General features: G+C 35.5%; 1 protein-coding gene across 6 annotated transcripts in view; it reads right to left on the bottom strand.

The window, feature by feature from the left end:
* The window catches only part of cntnap3 (contactin associated protein family member 3), a 173,341-nt gene that overhangs the window by 28,810 nt on the left and 121,250 nt on the right, over positions 1 to 23,281 (bottom strand). For all 6 annotated transcript variants that reach the window (XR_009273044.1, XM_058788623.1, XM_058788619.1 and 3 more), the window contains 5 exons: positions 7,581 to 7,700; positions 5,966 to 6,163; positions 3,648 to 3,804; positions 1,819 to 1,946; positions 1,489 to 1,659 (listed from right to left, as the gene is read on the bottom strand). Coding sequence is in view for 5 of the 6 variants with exons in the window: in XM_058788623.1 (XP_058644606.1) it covers positions 1,489 to 1,659; positions 1,819 to 1,946; positions 3,648 to 3,804; positions 5,966 to 6,163; positions 7,581 to 7,700 (774 nt within the window). In the remaining variant the exon portion in view is untranslated. The remainder of the gene's footprint in view (positions 1 to 1,488; positions 1,660 to 1,818; positions 1,947 to 3,647; positions 3,805 to 5,965; positions 6,164 to 7,580; positions 7,701 to 23,281) is intronic.

Raw genomic sequence — 23,281 nt, 5'->3', positions numbered from 1 at the left:
GTGCACACGCACACGCACACGCACACACACACACACACACACACACACACACACAGACAGTTCATCAATTCAATACTCGACTCAATCACTACATATTGATTCTTCTATGTGTTTTTCTACAGCGGTGAATCTCATGAAACATGTATAAATCACCACAAAATTTTCACCACAAAATCAAAAGGGAAATACAATAAAAATGAATGTCTACTTACACTAAGTGCAAATAGCCCGCCTTGTTGGCAGAAGCTATTTACACTAACTCCGCCCACCAACGTGTGATTGGGCTAGTCAACATTACAAAAGATGGATGCAAATCATCAGCTCCAGTGGAGCAGATGTAAAACATGTCGTATTCCTTTTGATGCGATCGACCCAGGTTTGTATCCACCTTTTGGTGAACTTTTTCTCTCCCTTTTCAAATTTCAAATCACATCAGAAAAGCATTTATTTTTAATAAAAATGAAGGAAATAATCAAAAAGTTGAAAATAAAGTATCGGGTACGTGTAGGGAGGGCTTTTGTCCCAATAAGGTGGTATCCATTTAATATTTTGAATTAAAATTAAAATTTACACTCAATAAGTTATTATTGCATACTGTTTTATAATGTTTTACAATACTGAGGTGCAGATAATTACCACTATTTGCAATAAGTAGTATAAATAGCAGAAAATCCTGCTATTTTAACATAGTGTAAATAGAATCTACAGCTATTTGCACTTAGTGTAAATAGCATCTATCGCTAAGAAAATATGCTATTTTCAGTTAGTGTGAAAAGCATCTAATTGCTATTTACACTTAGTGCAAATAGCCGCTGCCTAAAATGAAACCTATTTTGAAGGCCATTAATATTTTTTTGCATTCTGACATTTTTTTAAAACATTCCAGCACATTCAACACAAACATTTAGAGGATTTCTACTTATTTTATTAATATTTACATAATGTATATTATATTTAAATTATACTATTTTATCATTTTATAATAACATTTTTATATTACATTATATTATATTATGTATTCCCAATTCTAATTGCTGTTATGCAACCATATATATTATCTTCACTACTCCAATAATCAGTGAAACTACTTTTATAATATTTATTATATTTAATAAAAAGAATAATAATATAAAATGAATATATATATATATATATATATATATATATATAAATGTTTTATTATATAATTAACTTACAATTCTCTTTATTGTAATGCATCCAAAAATACTCAAATTAAGCTGCAAACTACTTTTAATAAATTTTGTTCATATTTATTTATAGTGGGTATATATATACAGTATATATATACATATATAATATAAAAATTAAATTAATAAGAATGAGCTTTTCTTTTAAGACTTTGGGGGCACTTAATTACTGTTTGAAAAACAAAAATAAAAAAAAAACTACTTTTTATTTCATGCTGAAATGTCTTGGCAGGTTTTCGTGAGATTCAGAGGAATAAACGGGAAGGTCGAACGCACTTACAGCTCAGTTCGATCCGGATGAAGTCTTTGATCCCCAGGTTCTCCAGAAACACTCCCGATGAAGAGCTGGTCTTAAACAGGAAGGAGATATCGGCGCTCAGCTCCCCGTGGAACGTGGGAAAGTGTAGGTATGACGTCTCCTTGTTGAAGTAGGCAGCGTTCCAGAAGTTGTCTGGAGAAAACATTTACAGTAGCTGTATTTAAATAGTTCGCTTGTGGTTTTCATTAAGCACATGAAATGCCAATCCAGCCGAGCTGATGTAGCGGCGGTGGGTTTGACAGATTGACAGAGTGAGCGCTCACAGTGTGATTAAATCTGTGCGGTACTTACTGTCACCATAACACTGCAGGGGTCCCACTCTGTAGGCCGCTTCTGAACCCGATCTGTTGATGTCACCCACAGCCAGCACTCGCACTGGCAAATGCTCTTTATGGGACAGCAGCCCGGAGTCATTCGACCTGTCAAAGAATCAAAACAGCATGACTGAACAAATGAGGGGTCAATCTCATCAAAACTGTCAAGAACGTGGATGATAACATGTCCAGATCAAATTTCACCCGTAAGTAAAAAGCAATTTTGCATTGTATTGCAAACACATTTTCCAATTCTCTTTATGCAGAATAAAGCTGCATTAAAAGGAGAAGAAAGATTGTAAAATATAATTTGTTTATTGCATCATGGTGGCATTTATTGTTTTAATTTTTAAATTGAATTTAATAAACTATTTTAATTAAAAATATTTTTTAAGTGTTTGGACAATAGTTCTGTGTCAAATATGAAATATGTAATACATAAACATAATTCAATATTTTTCAGTCCTTTCACAATATCATGTTTATTTTTTATTTATTTTTATTTATTTACTTTTTTTGCACTGCATTGCAAGGACATTTTCCAATTCCTATAATTTGGAAAAAAGCTAAGTTAAAATGAGAAGCGATGTTTTAAAACCTAATTTGCATCAGGGTGGCATCTGTTGTTTTGCATTATAATAATATAAGTTGATTTTAATGAAATCAATAAACTATTTTAATTAATGTTTAAAAAGTATTTGGACAATAGTTCTGGGTCAAATATAAATGATTTAATTCAAATATTTTTCAATATTTCTCAGTCCTGGCAATTTTGCAACATGCTTCTTTTTTTTTTTTTTTTTTTGCATTGCAACCACATTTTCCATTTCCATTTCCATTTACAGAAAAATTATGTAAAAAAAATTATGTTAAAAAAATTATGTTAAAAAAAAGCGAAAACTGTAAAAACCTAATTCGTTTATTGCATTATGGTGAAATTTATTTTGATTTTAATAAAATCAGTAAAACATTTTATTAAAAAATCCAAGGGTTTGGACAGACGTTCTGGGTCAAAAATATAAAATATGTAATACATAAGCATATTTCAATATTTTTGGTCCTTTGATGATGTTCAGTATGTATTGTTTATGTATTTGCATTAAATGACTTAAGCGAGTGATCAGTTCAAATAGACAGACATTGTTGAATTTGGATTTAAAAATGGATCGTCGAATCAGAAATTTGAATCAATTAATTGAATCAGACAGATTCATTTGATAAAGCTGATTCCTAGAAATGAAGTTTAAATGAGACTGATTCATACTGTCTGAAAGACGAAAACATCTCAATTCATTTCAGTTATAAGAGTTCACGGTGAGCGTGATTTCACCAAGTACAACATGTTCCTGGATCAACATCCTTGTTGATCCTGGAACGTCATTCCAATCAACCAATCAGAATTGAGGGATAACTTTTCAGGAAATATAAGTTTTAGGCTTATGATCAGGGTTAGGTGCTTCGACACCCTTGTTAATCAGCTATCATTTCTCACTTATTTTAGGAATAAATTATGGGTAGGGTTAGGTTTAGGGGTAGAGATTGGGTTAAGTCTATATTTTTGGACAATAATGTTGATCCAGGATCAACAAAAGATGTTGATCCAGGAACATGTCTTACTTGGCAAAATCACGGCGACCAGAGTTCACAGGGTTTGAATGTCTGCAAATTCCATGAAAACAATGCTACAATGCACAAAAACATCTCAATGTTCCTGAAAGTAGACTTCATTTTCTTTAAACAAACGTGGTTTTGGGTTGTAATATGAGCCGGACGTGCTGCTGACAGTCATGTGAGTGTATGTCGTACCACTCTTTGCTGTCAGCGTCACAGTTGCAGAAGTGTTCGGGATGCACACAGTTCTCCTGCAGGCCACAGGCGCACTGCTGACTGCCCGGCACCGCACCGCCCCAGTACATGTGTGCCTCGCCCGACCGGCCCAACCACCAGCTGAACGGAGTGCCGTCTGCAACAACACACACACACACAGCGCTCATCATCAGACTTACGCAATCATGCTACAGTTTTTAGTAATTTTTCTATTGCCAATTTTGCAACATAAATAATAAATAAATAGACACCAATGAATCAGTTGATCAGATCATTTGACCCTGAATTTGATGAGAAATGTCTGGAATTTCTGACTTTGAGTACAGTTTGAGACATTTTGAGATGATATGGGTGTCTTTTTCTCATGAGAAATATTTAAGAAGCAGAAAATGAGATGTTTCTACTAAGGTTCCGTAAAATAAATTAAATTAGACACAAACAAGTCAATAGTTCAGATCATTTGAACCTGAATTTAATGAGAAATATTTGAGTTTATACTGAGTTCTGGTTACACACTTTGGGATCTGGGCAAATCTGAGCACATTTTGAGACATTTAGAGATTACCGGAGTCTGTTTCTCATGAGAAACATCTGAGAAACAGAATATTACACGTTTCTACTGAAGTTCCTCAAAATAAATAAAAACAGACACAAATTGAGTCAATAATTGAAATCATATGATCCTGTGTTTGATGAGAAATGAGATTACTGGGGTATTTTACCCATGAGAAACAACTGAGAAGCAGCAAACGAGATGTTTTCACCAAGTTTCATCAAAAGAAATAAAATACATATTAATGGTTGCAGACTTTGAGATCTTTGTAGATCTGAGTAAAGTTTGAGACATTTTGAGATAATGTGTAAGATTACTAATGTCTTTTTCTCATGAGAAATATTTGAGAAGCAGAAAATGAGATGTTTCTACTAAAGTTCCTCAAAAGAAATCAGAACAGACACAAAAGAGTCAATAATTCTGATAATTTGATCCTGAATTTGATGAGAAATGTTTGCATACATATTAAGCTCTTTGAGTTTTAGTTGCAGACTTTGGGATCTTGGCAAATCTGAGCACAATTTGAGACATTTTAAGACTCCTGGGGTCGTCTTCTCATGAGAAACATCTGAGAAGCAGGACATGAGATGTTTCTACTGAAGTTCCTCAAAAGAAATGTTTGAGTTCATTCAGAGATTTCTGGCTTTTGACTCCAGACTTGGGGATCTTGGCAAATCCGAGATCTCCAAAAGACGGGTAAAATTACTGGGATCTTTTTCTCATCTGAGAAGCTGGAAATGATGTTTCTACAGACACAAAACAACCAACATTTTAGGTCATTTGACTCTGAATTTGATGAGAAATGTTTGAGATCTCTGACTTTTTGTTGAAGACTTTGGGATCTTGGCAAATCTGAACAAAATTTTTAGACAATGTGTGAGATTACTCGGATCTTCTCATGAGAAACACCTGAGAAGCAGGATGTGAGATGTTTCTACAGTTCCTCAAAAGAAATAAAGATAGACACAAAAGAGTCAATAGTTCAGATCAACTGGTCCTGAATTTGATGAGAAAAGTTTGAGTTTATAAAGAGATATTTTTGTGATCTTGACAAATATGAGCACAATTTGAGCAATTTTGAGATGATATGTGAGATTACTGAGGTCTTTTTCTCATACGAAACACCTGAGAAGCAGAACAAGTGTCTATTTACTCTGCTTTTAATCTCATTGCTGTCTAAGAGAAAGCATTAAGATGTTAAAGAGATCTTGTGAGTGATTTTCCATCAGTCTCGCATGCATCTGTCCAGGTTTAATCGTTATTTTCATTACTATTCATCTGACATTTTCAACATTTCTTATTTACGCCCGACACTGTGTTCTCCTCGTCTCATCAAGAACTCAGATAATGTGACAACTAATGGACATAATTACCATGTGCACGGATGTTTTCGTGTTTATTTGAGAGACTATGAGAACCGTTATCACCCGCCTCGACCTGTGATAGACACCGAACCAAACCGCCCATAACAAACCCACACAAACAAACAAACAAACAAACAAACACTGTAAAAGCTCTTCAAAGGTGCAAATGCACATGAATAATCCACCCTAAAGGTGACTTTCAATTAATTTAATGCAGAAAAAAAAGCGGGGAAATAACTGAGCTGTCCGTAACCAAGAGCATAACAATCAATTTGAGTCGTTTGCTTAAGCGTCATGCGTCTGCAGATAGAGCGAGGTTTTAATAAGCCTGACCTTTCATAGGGAGGGGGTGATCGATATTCCTAATAAAAAGGGCTTACCTGGTGTGTTCAAGAGCCGTGACTTTTTGCAGTGGTAGGAGAGCTCCTGCTCGCAGTACTCCGCCTGGGTAATTATCGCCTGGATCTGCTCCGCGTCGGCGGAATAGTTAAAGTGGGCTAAATGCTGATTTATCCCAGAGGACGCTTTTAATTTGGTGAGCTCCGTGTTATTATGTTGGATCACCATCCATGCTTTATCTGCAGGGAAAAGAGGGATTTGAACGATGAAAAGACTAAAATGACACACGGTGCACGATGTTTTAGCTCAGAGCTCTTTCGATTTCTCCTGTGCAACAGTCATTTGACCTTCAAAAAGTCACAGGATATTCATAAAAATAAAATAAAAAATAAAGCATGTGATATATACAATCATAAAAATAAAGGTTCCTGGGTTCAAATAATAGTTATATAGAACCATTTTCGGCTCAATTTGGTACAGTAATGGTTCTACTGTTAAAAAACATTTTTAAAATGTTAAAGTTATTGTTATTATAAATTTTTATATAAAAATATCCTTAATCGGGGAAAAAACTATTTATAAATATAGATGAATAAAAAAATAAAAATTACGTGACAACGTTAAAATGTAAACTGAAAATATAAAAATAAAAATTATTGAAAATATTAATACTCAATATTAATATTAATACTTTTATATAAAATGGCAAAATTATGTAATATTATTATTAAAATATATTTAATATTATTCAAATTTAGAATTTAATTAAATATGAATACCATATATATATATATATATATATATATATATATATATATAATTTAAAATATTAATAAATACTATAATAGTATTTAGTAGTATATAATAGTAGTATATAATAGAATATACTAATAAAAATGTAAAAATGACAAAAACACAATTTTACTAAAAGTAATATTACAACTGAATATATATATATATATATATATATATATATATATATATATATATATATATATATATATATATAAACTAATTCAAAATATATCTAAATATAAATAAAATGAATTAAAAAAATAAAAATAAAACTTATTCAAAATACAATACAATAACAGTACATTAACAACACTAAAATAACACTGATGTGAAACAGGATACTGAATGAGAAAATATATATGTATGTAACCATGGGGAACTGATTGGATAAAGAAGAAAAGTAATTTTAGAGAAGGTTAGGAAGAAACACAAGACAAATACTTTTTCTTTAGAATAAAACTGCACTGATGAATCATGCAGAATAAGCACTAGCAATGTGTATTAAGAAAGTCAATAGAGTCAATTTGGATTTCATATTGACTTTAACAAAGGAGAAGTGAGGATCTATAAAAGGAGACGTGATGGTTTTCTAAAGAGCCATTCAACTTCAAAAGCTTCTTCTGTGGCATGAGGACGCAAAAGCCTTTCAAAACTTTATTTGTGCCAGTGAACGTTACACAGACGTGCTCAAAGGTTGATCTGTCAGCTTCTTCTAAAGTGTGTTTTTCCACGAGTGTCACAGCTGACTTCCTCCGCGGGGTGTGACACGGTGCGTGAAGGATCAAAAGCTGTGGATTAAAGTCCCAATTACGGAGTGTTTAAAGGGATTTAATCACTTTGGCTTCGCTGCGTGAGATTCACCTGACATGTTGCAGTAGATTAGCTGAGGTTTGATGGGGCCGCTTCCATCCACGTCGATGTAGTAAAAGCCAGACGTGTTTCCTTTGTGTTTGTACGCCTCACACGACGCTTCGTAAATGGCTGTAAACACAGAAGCAGTAGGTTAGTGTGGAGAAATAATGAGGTGAAGCTGTTTACGTTCAACACTATGAATAATAAGAGTAACGTACTTAAACATGTGCGCGTTCACACTTTCTGTCTATGCAAGTTGAGATCTGTTCACGCAACGTGGGAAAATGCAGATCACATAAAAACGTCGCTTTTTTTCCCTACCCTGTAAAATGTTATTACATGTTAAACAGGATGGTGAGGTGGTTTTAATTCCAGTACTTGAGATACTTTAAATCATCTGGAGAAGCTTCAGGACTTTTAGAAAATATTAGTGCTGGGCAACGATTAATCGCGATTAATCGCATCCAAAATAAAAGTTTTGTTTATATAATATATCTGTGTGTACTGTGTATATTTATTATGTGTATATAAAGACACACACATACAGTATATATTTTGAAAAGATTTACATGTATATATTTATTAATATAATTTATATGATATATAAATATATTTAATATATAAACATAACACATTTTTCTTAAATATATACATACATGGGTGTGTATTCATATATACATAATAAATACACACAATACACACACATATATTATGTACACAAAACTTTTATTTTGGATGCGATTAATCGTGATTAATCGTTGCCCAGCACTAGAAAATATATTTAGTTACAACCTGCAACCAGAAAAATGAAGCCATGATCTTTCCAGGAAAGATAGTAAAAAAATTCATAATAATAGTAATAAAGACTGAATAAATAGTAATAACAAAGTTTTCTGAAATGTTATGTTTAAATATGTGGCATTATGCAGTAAAAATGCACTAATTCGCATACATTTCCAGAAGATAAATCTGAACGCTGGATAAAGCCAGGTTCAACATTCTTGTTTCATTTTGTTGACATATTAGAGTTAAAAGTTTTTATAGAGGGGATTTTGGATTTCTCTTTTTATCACTCCATAAATCACAAAATACTGTCAACAGCCAGAAAATAATCGTTTCACCATGTTTTAGGATTAAAATGTTAAATATTTATCAGGTGAGAGATATATGAACAAATCCTTCAGCAAAAACCTTCAGAATACAGATATGAAAAAAACTGTAAATGTTGGTGTGTGTAAGTGTTGCCAAACTCATTTTGAGAAAAAGACCTTTAAATATATGTACTATCATCTAAATCTACGCATAAAATGCTAAACATTTCTCAGGCAAATGTCATATAAACAAACCCCTCTATAAAAACCTTCAGAATATAGATATGAATAAAACTGTAAATTCTGGTGTATTCAAGTGTTACTGAAGTGAAGAAACAAACTCATATTGAGAAAACGACCTATAAATGTATGCATTGTAATCTAAATCTACACATAAAATATTAAATATTTCTCAGGCAAATGTCATATAAACATTCAGAATATGGAAATGAATAAAATGAGTGAAAGTTTTTAATTAAGTGGAGAAACAAACTAATTTTGAAAAAGCGACCTTCAAAGACATGATCTAAATTTACAGATGCAAATAGATAAAGTGCAATAAAGTAAAAAATAAATCAATAAACAAATTTTTAAATAAATTTTTTTGGGATGTTTTCTTTCCAGTAATCTGAAAGAAGTCTGCATGGAAACAAAAAAATCTCAAAATTTATCAGAAGAATTACATGAAAAAACAATGGTTTTGCCTATAGTGTCTTGCATTGAATTATGTAATTATATGACAACATAATTCACTTTAAAAGAGCAGTATTTATCTGGCACACAATAATTAGGATAATACCATCAGAACTAATAAATTAATACACAAATTTACACTAAATACAATAAATTTGCTGTATATGTATATGAATAAATAAAAACAGAGGACAAAGAGCAGCATTTTACTAAATATTTATAACATTACAAACAATATTTTGTATTTTTATAATATTAATATAATTTATATTTTAAGTTTTTTTGGTCATTCTTTCCCTTTTTTATGTGTCTATACATGTTTTTGGTTTTGTTTTGTTTCAGTTTTAGTTATTTTATTACAAGGTAAACTAAATGAAAATTAAAAATGTTTCTTTAGCAACTAGCTGAAATGAAAATGAAAGTTAAAAACAAATGTTAAAAAAAAAAAAACATTTTCTTTCACTTACGGTTTATTTTATTTCAAGTAACAAAAATGTTTTAAAGGGGTCATATAACATTGCTAAAAAGAACATTATTTTGTGTATTTGGTGTAATGCAATGTGTTCATGCGGTTTAAGGTTCAAAAAACACATTATTTTCCACATACTGTACATTATTGTTGCTCCTCTAAGCCCCGCCTTTCTGAAACGCATCCATTTTTACAAAGCTCATCGTTCTGAGAAGCAAGGCGTGCTCTGATTGGCCAGCTATCCAGTGCGTTGTGATTGGCCGAATACCTCAAGCGTGAGACGGAAATGTTACGCCCCTTACCGTATTGTGATTCTGTGTCCCGGCGCGACAACACAAAAACAATAAAACCCATTATAAACGAGGCATTTGTTGCATCCAGTGGGGACATAATTACTGATTATAATGACTTATACTGTCTTTTTACGCGTCGCGTAACACAGCGTCTCCACGACATGGCGTCGGTGGCAGCCACAATACTACAGCGAGAATAATAGTTCCGCCTTCCTTCATTTCGTATACGTTTGGGCGGTGTTTTGCAAATCTTCCCACACTGTGATGTAGACATGTGGGGGCGTGTTTGAATGAGCCGTTTTAGGGGGCGTGGTCGAGTCTTAACTTTTATAAAGAATATCTCTTTGGACTATGTTTTTTATTATATCTTTATTTTTGAGACTTTAGTCTTTGCAACTTCAGGGATCTTATCTATGCACAAACAGCTTGTAACACTGCAAAGAGAAAGGAAAACTTGAAATCGCATCATATGACCCCTTTAATGGTTTTAGTTCTAGCTGATAATATGCAACTGAAATCTGTAGTTAAGTTATTAGTGTCTACTTTGTTATTCATACTGATTTGTTGCTAAAACACGTCCTGTGTGAGATCTGATCATCACAGCTGTGTCGGGAGATTTTCACTCTGATGCTCTCTATGTTATTGATGTCACACCTGGAAGGAACGACGTGATTGGTTAAGCAGATGGTTTGATCTAAATCAATGTTCCAGAATGATCCCTGTCAATCAACACTGGATCTTGTGTTCATCTGTTAACATTCCTCACCAAACACGAGCCAGTAAAGTGTTTAAATGAGTATGTAGATGCACTTTCTTATCTGTGCTGTTTTGAACTTTTAACAGAAATGTAATTAGTGTGAAGAGACTGTGAAGGCAGGATGTTGATATGGTTTTGTAACTCACTTCATTATGCCACTAATCACATTATATGTTCTAATTGTGTTACATTGGAGTTTGAACTTACTGCAACTTTTTTCTCTTTGGCTCACATTCATTTTCAGAAATTTTCCACATAATATATTTTGTAATATTATGCAAGCATTGCATTCAGAGGCAAATGATGGGAATCATATATTGTCCACTTAATTTTGCAAGGCATATTTGTGAAATTAATCCTCCCAGTGTATTTGTATTATAAAATGAAGGCAGTGTTTCATCTGAAGTGTGCTGCCATCAATTTTGCACGCGCTCAGGCAAACAAAGCAGCTTTAATTACGACCATCTGCATCTGTTTCGTAGCTCTGAATTCATGATGTAATGCAAACGGGGGAAGTTAACTATCTATTAAGGTGCTTAGGGAGGAAATGGATTACTGTAGGTTTCACTTTCAAGGAACAATCTATATGCAATCTGTTTCATATTTCAAACGCATGAGACAGAAGATAATTATTTTTATGGACAGATTTGAGATTAAGAGAACTAATAAAGCTTCATAACAACCTGATCGTAAGCCCAGAATAGTAAAAAAAAAAAAAAAAAAAATATATATATATATATATATATATATATACACACACACACACACCCACATACAGTCTTGCATATTGTGTAAAAAAAATTTATTGTTTGTTTGCTTGTTTGTTGAAAACAAAACTTAGAGTAATCAGTTTCTATTACATGTATAATTGTGTATAGAAGACATATAGATAGAAGATTTTGTGACTGTAAGGAACTACGATACCCAAAATGCAACGTGTTAATTTTGGGAGGAGTCAGTTAAGCAGTTACGCTGAGTGAAATGGAGATAAAATTGATTGATTGATTGCCCTTGTTTGCTGTACAGATCTTTACGTTGAAAGTGAGTTTTCGTTATTAAGAGTAAGAAGTTGGAGTTTGTTGATGTTAATGAAGTGTAAAATGAAACAAAATAATTGAAGATTCTGAGAGATGAAAGTTGCATTGCTACGTTGAAGAGGAGTTCTGGATTCAATGTTCCTGCAAGCTGCTCCTTTCTTCAGGGTGTCTGAGCCGTGTGAAAGCGGAATCTTCTGAAATAAAGCCGAAATTGAGGAAACTACCAGATTCAAAATCATCGTGTTCAAAAAGGTTGCTGTTGTTGGCTGCACAGAGGACGAGTTCGGAGGTTGCTGCACCACTCGTTCATTGGCTGTGTGAAACGGCACTGGATCGTAATGCGGTACTGTGAGTTTGGAGTATCTTGGTTGGAAAACAACCTCATTGACTATGTTTGGTCTTCAGGTAGGCCTTGATCCATTCATTCAGCTAACTCGACGAAGATAATTACTCATCAGTAACTTTCAGAAAAGATGGGCTTAGCGGAACTTTCAAAACAAACTCTCATACACGCTTTCGTACATGAACTGAACTCATACTCGCACAACAAACAAACAAACCTCATTTATTACTTTTTGAACCTTACATGTAAGAAAATTTCCATCACCATCATGTTTGGTTTTGATGAATCGATGCATGAATTACTGCGTCTAAAGCTTTGAGATCTTTTAAGTTGAGATCTAAGTTCGTATTGATACTTTGCATTGTTTATGATATGCTGAATGATTCATGAGATGACCTAAATTCAGTGGTTTAATTGTGATTTGTTGGTATGTTTTGAATAAGTCAAGTACCTTAAAGTTCAAGTCCCATTATTCGATTAAAATTAAAAGAAAAGACAGTTGAAATTGTAAGAGTGTGTTGTGTTTTGTATCGTTTTGTGACAAATGACTGAGTAACAGGGGAGGGCTGGTCTCACTACGTCACAATTTGTATGGTTAGCTTTGAGATTATGAGAACTAATAAAGCTTTATAATAACCTGATCACAAGTAATTAAGTAATTAAAAATAATAATAATAATTTTAATGTTATATGTACTTTAATAAAAAAATTATACTTCCCTCTGTAAGAATTACAGAACCTCAGACACTTTGAACTTCTGAGATGGACAACACCAACACGGTGTATTAACATACAGACATCTGTCTCCACATCCCACTGAGAGAAAATGCAGGAAAACGCCTCTCTCACATATGCATCAGTTCCTTTTCATCCCCTTCCTTCCCTCACCCATCCTTCCCTCCACTCTGCTCAAAATGGTCAATAGCAGATTGTAATGTTCTACATTAATGCAAGTGATATTTACAGTCATGTTTGGTATCATTTGAATTGTCTCAGGGTGTCTGGTACAATGGGCTCATTCTTACAAGAAGTAAACTAAGAGGTAATCCAGATCCTAAGAGTTTAGAGATATTTTGCACACTGTAGAGGGCGGGTCAGTTTCAGTGGTTTCTATGCAAAATTACCTTTTGTCCCAAAAGGTGTTAACTCGTCAATGCAAATTCCAATCGTTAGCTCCTGTCTCCATCTCGGGGATGTTGGTCTTGTTCTGGGGTACTTAAGGAAGTGTTGCAAAAGGATCGGGCGTTTTCTGTAGCCAGAAGCCCGTAGTGTGGTGTCTCTATACTTCACACTATGTATTTCTATAAAGTCAGGTATGCATCTTTTACTCATAGATTTATCTTTGAGAATTTGATGTTTTGTATTGATATGATTTGATATTTCTGAATTGGCTATGTAATTGACAATACATATTTACCTGACTGATAATAAATTGTTACATTTGATCTTATTCTGTTTTACTCTGTAATTATTGACTCTAGGAGAATACGTTGTATCCTTGTTAGCGACATGAGCACCAGAATGAACGTGTAAATATAAAGTAAAGAGTCACTAGAATAATCAAATATCAAAAGAATAATAATTAGAAATAGACAAACAACCAATTTGCATTCCAACCTAAATTCGAGGTTATAATTAAATGGAGTCAGATTAGTTAATAAAAATGGAGTCAGATTTGAAGTTAACCCAGATTTAATAACTTTGCGCGCTGAAAAGACCGAACACGCAGGAAACCTTCACCCACGATTGGATACCGTCCTTGGACCAAATTCGTGGACCTTACAGTGGTGACCAGCCTCCGTGATCTCCCTACCTAGGTGAGTGACGTCTTTCCAGCGCGAATTTCGGTTTGATTCTCACTGAGGATATGAGGCTTGAGCTCCTTCTTCCCTGTGTACAACTGCTGTGGTAAGTTTGCTCCTTTTACTTATTAAAAGTGTTGAAGGAAAGCTTTTTGCATCTCACATATAGACACATTTTTAGAACGGGTCGACATACCCATCATTAGACCGGAGACCGTAGAAATCTGGTGGGAGGAGAAATTAGCCGGGAAACATGACTTTTCAGGGACAGTATAGCAGCATTGCAGATCAGGAGATCATGGAAATTCACGCTGTGCATATAAAAAATATCCTTCTTCATTTAAGCGGTAAAGGATTGAACATTACATGGAAAAACAACGAAATCATATCCTGGTTTTTGACGGAAGGAGAAAAATTGGCATCTAAATCAAAATATAAAAAAACAACAGCTGCCATCGTCTACTTGCTTAGGAAAAACGACCTAGAAACATTAGCCGAAAATGAACGCATAATAGAGAGTATCAAAGAAATCGAGAAAGCACGTTCGGATGAATTACAAAAGCTTAGAGCACAGGTCGAGGCATTTACATACGAAAGACAAGGTTGGGCAAGAAAAAGTGAAAACATGGCGAGAAAAATAGATGCGCTTCAAAAGAAACTCAAAGCCGGTAATAGTTATGTATCAGCCCTTGAAGACTGCTGTGATAATGCAGGCTTCCCAGTGGCTGCAGTTAAGAAAGCAGCACTTTGATTCTGAGGAAAACAGTGATAGCGATGATGATGATGTTGCTGCGTTCGAGAGTCTAATACGGAGAGAAACTCGTAACCGAGCTCCCGTTCAGAGACACGAAGAACAACATCAGCGAAGTCCGATCAAAGCAAGAGCAAAACCCAGCGAAAAACCATTCAAAAACCATTCAGAGTCCCTGTACTAAAAACCATGACTAACGCTAACGATGAAATAACCACAATTAGCCGCCCATTAACATGCGAAGAGTGTACAAAACACAAACAGATTGTGGTAATGATGCCCAAAAAAGGGCCATTCCAACCCTACTGGGAAACACTGATGTTACAGGCTACAGTGTAAACTAGAAACTAGAGATGTGTGGCAAATAGCACTCCTTACGATCCCTGAAGAGCTAAGATCGAAACTAAGCCCAGAGATGAAATCCGGTGACATAATCAAACAAAATAATAATGAAACCGACAAAAGTATCTACGAACGATTAAAACAAGCATTGCTAGATATTAGGGGACCAACGACCGCGGATTGGAGCAGGATACTAGAAATTAAACAGGGAAGCAATGAACCGTTTGAAACATACGCTGAACGTCTGTGGGTGACATACAAAGAACATTCCGGTCTAGAAACTGCAAGCCGTGATCACGAACCGTTATTACAACTCATAAAGAACAATGCTGGCACTCCAGTCCAAAAGGCATTGTCAAACGGAGTAGATCCAGCCAAAAACACGTTCAGAACGATAGTAGATTGGGGTTCAAGGATATAAAACAGATGGAAATCAAAGGCCCTCAATATTGCATCTGCACAGGGGTTAACAGAAGGGAAAAGCACAAATTATTCTAACAGAAATGAGACTGAAAAGCATGTCCACTTCTTGGAAGAGGTGACTTGCTGTGATGACTCTAGAACTTTGAGTTCAGGGAAAGCATGTGCCACTGCTCAAGATAGCGTGCCAATTTCAGTTCTTAAGGTGATGCAGCACAATAATGGCACAGAGTCATGTACCAGAATGCATGGTGTAAAGGAAGCATTAGGGAGTCATGAAAAACCTCAAACTCCAGGAGAACACAGAAGACAACATTATGGCAAAGACAGCAGGTTTTGTAGTTCCTGTCACAAAATAGGACATACAGAGGAAAAATGTTGGTCACTGGAAAGGGGTAGACCTCCACCTTATTTTCTGAAACATAGGATATCACTTTCTAAAGACAAAGATCAATTGTTTACATGTAACAAGTCATCCTCAGGTAAAACTCTTAGTGAGTTAACTGCATTGCTCATACAAGGCCTCCAGATACTGACTTCACTTGCTAGTGAGTTAGCAGCTTAATAGCGATGAGTTTAATATATAAATATCCCAATTTCAATGATCCTGTTTGTATTTTCAAATTTGTAATTGTGATAAACACAATGTGCGCACATAACACACATCATAGAGGTTTGTGCTACTGCATGTACACATAGACTAGTTGAGTTTATTCTTTAAAAAACACATGACTGCTTTACTGTAAGTGTGCGAAAAACACTTAGGTTTAAGGTTGTAGATGCTACATGCATACTAGACCGTGTGTCTTGTATGAAATTGGAATAACTGTTATACTGGAATTACATAGACACACATGCCATTTAAAATTGCTATCTATGTTAAATTTGTTTGTCTCCTGAGAGGTACACTCTGCTATTTTCCATAGCTGCAGTTAAACCAGGTACAGGAGCATAGAATTGCTATATGGCCACAGAATGTTTTCACAATTGTCTTAACAATGAAAATGATCAGCAAGACCAAATTAAATAAATAGGCCTTTGAAACATAAAAACAATGACTGTGCATTGCATCAGCTCTGAACCTGCTCAGCTCCTCAACACCTTTTCAGATTCAAATGAATTAACAGGTGAAAGCAATTTGTGACAACTTAGATCTGGTTGCAGACTGATATGCTACCCAGTGCCAAGAGGGAGGAGATGTGTTTTCATTTTAGTAGTGTGGCACAAGCAATAGCAAACCAATTCATTCTTCGCTGGGTAACACCAACCAAAAAATTAATCTGATCAGAAGGACTGATTAGCATTAATATTCCACAGTTAAACACCAACTGATTTTCTAAATTGACTAGAAAAATAATGAAAGGGAGGTAGAAAAATACTCAAAATTAACTGGGTTCTCTCAGTATTTGTTTCTGTCTCAGGTTGACCACTGCAATTCCTTGAAAGTGAGATACCAGGAAAGCACCTGATTCCAGCTACATCAAGCTAGGACAGCGGAATTGTTAGAATATAACCTGAAATTGCGGGAGATGGGTGCAACGACTCTTCAAGAGGCCATTCACACCTCACAATAGTACATTACCACACAAATATCTACATGGCCTTCCGGATTAGCACTGGAACTAAATTTTTGCAACACAGATTGTTATAGATTAGACTCCACCCATCTCCCAGACATGAGCACAGAGCACACACCATTGCATCATCACCTCATCTAGACTAAACAGTCTGAACACTACGCATCACAGAAGACAGTGATGGCTTAGATTCCAAACGTGGTATTCCACTAAAGATCTATTGTCCATCTTCACACTAACAGAACCACATAGCTTCACACACATAGGACAGTAGAGCTAATCCCATGATGACAATCTAAAGAAAGACACACATAATAATTGCTATTTACAAACGTCATCTCATGGGAAGCACATAATATACGTATGCATCACAAATCGATGATGTTAAATTATGAACAAGGCAAATCTGCCATGAAAATTCAAAAGGTTATTGGGATGTCTTGGCAAACCAGAGGGCCCGCTGGTTTCCCAACAGATCACTAATAACAGAAACATTATCAAAATGATTAAATATGAAGTGCGGGCACTTCTGTTGATCAGCTACAAAATGTGCAATTTGACTATGGCATCCAATGTGACATAGCTTGCATGACACACACACACACACACACTATTACAAGGGATCCAGGATCTCCATTCTTGTATAAAACCTAAGCACACTTTAGATCACTACCTTGAAATCTTAGGTGACTTGCATTGGAGAACTATATATATATATATATATATATATATATATATATATATATATATGTATATATGTCTACACCTTTATAATTGGAATTGAATATTTAATATTATTATTATTGTCATGTTTTAATGATGCATACCAACTTTATAAATATGTAAGTTACACTGACTTTTGCTACTTTTCATTTAAGCCACTCAGACCAAGCATTCTTTAATTCCACTACCATTAAAATCCATCAGAGTGGTAGTGAGGAATTGGCTGTTTTAAAATGGGACCACCTTATGAAATGAGACCTCAAAAGACACCTGAGACCCAATATACCATTCGCACTTGTTGACATGAACCTACCTTATGTTTTTTGCTTTGTTATAAGTTCTTGTACCAAATCTCACAGCTTTCTTCTCATTTTCAATAACATCAAGTTCATCACTGTTCAATCATTGAGCCATTAAGATGCTGTTTAAGTGTCTCACACAAAGCAGTGTGTAGTCCTAGGGAAGGTGTCACTAGAGACAGAAGTTTCTCCATGATGGAATGACTCATCAAGCAATAAAAGGCCTGGATTGATTCAATGAACTATGCACACGGGTTGTCCTCAACCAGACATATGAAACCTGAACCCATTCATCCACCTGCTGAAATCAAGCTACATGCACCTGCTGAGACTGGTGTAAACAAAGGCCTTTCTAAAGGCTTCTACAACTGCAAATACTACATCACAAGGACCACAACAAGTGTCTGACAAGTGACCTCTTTGGGAATCATCTGGAATTGACCCACGTGGTCAAAGGGAGGAAACTGTAAGAATTACAGAACCTCAGACACTTTGAACTTCTGAGATGGACAACACCAACACGGTGTATTAACATACAGACATCTGTCTCCACATCCCACTGAGAGAAAAGGCAGGAAAACGCCTCTCTCACATATGCATCAGTTCCTTTTCATCCCCTTCCTTCCCCTCACCCATCCTTCCCTCCACTCTGCTCAAAATGGTCAATAGCAGATTGTAATGTTCTACATTAATGCAAGTGATATTTACAGTCATGTTTGGTATCATTTGAATTGTCTCAGGGTGTCTGGTACAATGGGCTCATTCTTACAAGAAGTAAACTAAAAGGTAATACAGATCCTAAGAGTTTAGAGATATTTTGCACACTGTAGAGGGCGGGTCAGTTTCCAGTGGTTTCTATGCAAAATTACCTTTTGTCCCAAAAGGTGTTAACTCGGTCAATGCAAATTCCAATCATTAGCTCCTGTCTCCATCTCGGGGGATGTTGTTCTTGGTCTGGGGTACTTAAAGAAGTGTTGCAAAAGGATCGGGGCGTTTTTCTGTAGCCAGAAGCCCGTAGTGTGGTGTGTCTCTAGACTTCACACTATGTATTTCTATAAAGTCAGGTATGCATCTTTTACTCATAGATTTATCTTTGAGAATTTGATGTTTTGTATTGATATGATCTGATATCTCTGAATTGGCTATGTAATTGACATAATACATATTTACCTGACTGATAATAAATTGTTACATTTGATCTTATTCTGTTTTACTCTGTAATTATTGACTCTAGTAGAATATGTTGTATCCTTGTTAGAGACATGAGCACCTGAATGAACGAGTAAATATAAAGTAAAGAGTCACCAGAATAATCAAATATCAGAAGAATACTAATTAGAAATAGACAAACAACCAATTTGCATTCCAACCTAAATTCGAGGTTATAATTAAATGGAGTCAGATTAGTTAATAAAAATGGAGTCAGATTTGAAGTTAACCCAGATTTAATAACTTTGCGCGCTGAAAAGACCGAACACGCAGGAAACCTTCACCCACGATTGGATACCGTCCTTGGACCAAATTCGTGGACCTTACACCTCCAATTTGTATTTCTTTCCATGAAAGCATAATACATATTTATTTAATATCCACATATACTTTATATATCTATATGTCTAAGCACCTGGAGAAACTGTTACTTAGTTTCAATTTCAATTTTGTCAACATCAAAATCTCATTAAACTCATATAAATATATATATAAACAGTCAAAGTGCTGTTATTTTCAGCTACAGTGCTGCAGAAATGTCCTTTGATTTTTAAACCTCAAACGCTCCTCTGATTGACAGCAGCTTTATGTGAGATCTAATTATGGGGCCGCTCTATAAAGTCCCTCTCAATAACGCTCACCCTTTAAAACAGCTCAAGTGTGAATGTCTTAAATGCTGCCGCCATTAAACATTTGAGTGACGTGTGCTTCATTTCAGCCCAAATCTGTTCCACTCTCTTTTACGGCCCCAAAAGCGGGCCTTTTCACTTCATTGAGAACTGTGTAAATCCATAAGCGTGTAAAGCTGGAGCTCTGCAGCTAATGAGTGCCTGACCTTGCGTCATGTTTTATATTGTTTCCTTACAGGCCTCATATCATGACGAATTCAATTTTGCTTGATGTTCTGAGATAAAAGTGCTCAATATGCAATGAAAATATGTATGTTTCAGAACGCAATAGACATTAAAACTACTATAGGCTACAAAATTACATCTGCAAACTTATGCAATTAATGATAAACACATCTGCAGATAATCAAGTATGATGAATACAGAGCATTTCACTTGCATTTGCGACTAAAAATAGATGTGTGCAAACTGTAAAATGCATTCATGCTTTTATGAATTTAAAGGTATCTTAAATTGTATAATAAAATGCTATTACCTATTATTTTAGGACATCTTAAATTTGCAGATGGAAAAACATGAATTGTTATACAGCCTAATATGATTATTTAACCTCAAAAGCCTTTGATTTAATTAAATAAATATGAATGGCGCACATTTCAAAATCAAAGCATGGCGCTGTTGCATACTCTACAGGGTTGCAGTTTCAGAGCAGTTCGCAATCAATTTATATTATGCATTTATTACAAACAATTGCTTATGGTCATCTGTTGATGAATTATGACACAACGCTTATTTTTGAGGTGTTTATATTTAATAATAGGTGTTTAATATGTTGTCAACGGCTGTAAAAGTGCATATTTTATCTCCCTCATCTGTTTGAATGAGCAGCCGCCAGTAGTGAAGCTTAGACATTTCAAAATAAGAGTCTGTGTATTTCGAGCTTGTATATAATAATTAAATTGAGCTTTTTTTGTTTAATTGTTTCTGTCATGTATTCAATTAAATGTAAACTCTTGAAACATCTTGCTTCTATGTATGTATGTATCAGTGGCGTTCCGTCCATATAAGCTGCGAATGCGCCGCATACCCAGGCCGTCTGAGAGAATGAATTCACGGGCTAATTAATATAAACATGATTATAAGTTGATCCCTTGTCATTTGAGATGTGACTTAAAGCTTAATAAAGTGTTGGGAATAAGTATGTAAAATTATTTATTTGAAAACAATGGTCATTTTTCTGTAAATCTATGTGAGTGACGGAAGCTTCCAGGTAAGCGGATTCTCCGCAGCTTTGCCACCTCCGCTGTGTGGCTATGACTCCTCAGGATTGTAGCGTGTTCTCCGTGATTTGCTGGTAGACGGCTGATTTCATGCACAAGGTAAGCTGTCCGCGAAGCTGAAAAATTTAAGGGGGTCTGAATACTTTCCGTACCCACTGTGTATATATACACACAGTGGGTACGGAAAGTATTCAGACCCCCTTAAATTTTTCACTCTTTGTTATATTGCAGCCATTTGCTAAAATCATTTAAGTTCATTTTTTTTCCTCAATGTACACACAGCACCCCATATTGACAGAAAAACACAGAATTGTTGACATTTTTGCAGATTTATTAAAAAAGAAAAACTGAAATATCACATGGTCCTAAGTATTCAGACCCTTTGCTCAGTATTTAGTAGAAGCACCCTTTTGATCTAATACAGCCATGATTCTTTTTGGGAAAGATGCAACAAGTTTTTCACACCTGGATTTGGGGATCCTCTGCCATTCCTCCTTGCAGATCCTCTCCAGTTCTATCAGGTTGGATGGTAAACGTTGGTGGACAGCCATTTTTAGGTCTCTCCAGAGATGCTCAATTGGGTTTAAGTCAGGGCTCTGGCTGGGCCATTCAAGAACAGTCACGGAGTTGTTGTGAAGCCACTCCTTCGTTATTTTAGCTGTGTGCTTAGGGTCATTGTCTTGTTGGAAGGTAAACCTTCGGCCCAGTCTGAGGTCCTGAGCACTCTGGAGAAGGTTATCAGGATATCCCTGTACTTGGCCGCATTCATCTTTCCCTCGATTGCAACCAGTCGTCCTGTCCCTGCAGCTGAAAAACACCCCCACAGCATGATGCTGCCACCACCATGCTTCACTGTTGGGACTGTATTGGACAGGTGATGAGCAGTGCCTGGTTTTCTCCACACATGCCGCTTAGAATTAAGGCCAAAAAGTTCTATCTTGGTCTCATCAGACCAGAGAATCTTACTCGGGTGTTTTTTAGCAAACTCCATGCGGGCTTTCATGTGTCTTGCACTGAGGAGAGGCTTCCGTCGGGCCACTCTGCCATAAAGCCCCGACTGGTGGAGGGCTGCAGTGATGGTTGACTTTCTACAACTTTCTCCCATCTCCCGACTGCATCTCTGGAGCTCAGCCACAGTGATCTTTGGGTTCTTCTTTACCTCTCTCACCAAGGCTCTTCTCCCCCGATAGCTCAGTTTGGCTCAATTTGGCCAGACGGCCAGCTCTAGGAAGGGTTCTGGTCGTCCCAAACTTCTTCCATTTAAGGATTATGGAGGCCACTGTGCTCTTAGGAACCTTAAGTGCAGCAGAAATTTTTTTGTAACCTTGGTCAGATCTGTGCCTTGCCACAATTCTGTCTCTGAGCTCTTCAGGCAGTTCCTTTGACCTCATGATTCTCATTTGCTCTGACATGCACTGTGAGCTGTAAGGTCTTATATAGACAGGTGTGTGGCTTTCCTAATCAAGTCCAATCAGTATAATCAAACACAGCTGGACTCAAATGAAGGTGTAGAACCATCTCAAGGATGATCAGAAGAAATGGACAGCACCTGAGTTAAATATATGAGTGTCACAGCAAAGGGTCTGAATACTTAGGACCATGTGATATTTCAGTTTTTCTTTTTTAATAAATCTGCAAAAATGTCAAAAATTTGGTGTTTTTCTGTCAATATGGGGTGCTGTGTGTACATTGAGGAAAAAAAATGAACTTAAATGATTTTAGCAAATGGCTGCAATATAACAAAGAGTGAAAAATTTAAGGGGGTCTGAATACTTTCCGTACCCACTGTGTATATATATATATATATATATATATATATATTAGTATCTCACAGAAGTGAGTACACCCCTAACATTTTTGTAAATATTTTATTATATCTTTTCATGTGACAACACTGAAGAAATGACAATTTGCAACAATGTAAAGTAGTGAGTGTACAGCTTGTATAACAGTGTAAATTTGCTGGCCCCTCAAAATAACTCAACACACAGCCAT

Source organism: Onychostoma macrolepis, chromosome 10 (genome assembly GCF_012432095.1).
Source record: "Onychostoma macrolepis isolate SWU-2019 chromosome 10, ASM1243209v1, whole genome shotgun sequence".
Lineage (NCBI taxonomy): Eukaryota > Metazoa > Chordata > Actinopteri > Cypriniformes > Cyprinidae > Onychostoma > Onychostoma macrolepis.
This window is presented reverse-complemented; position numbering and strand designations above follow the sequence as displayed.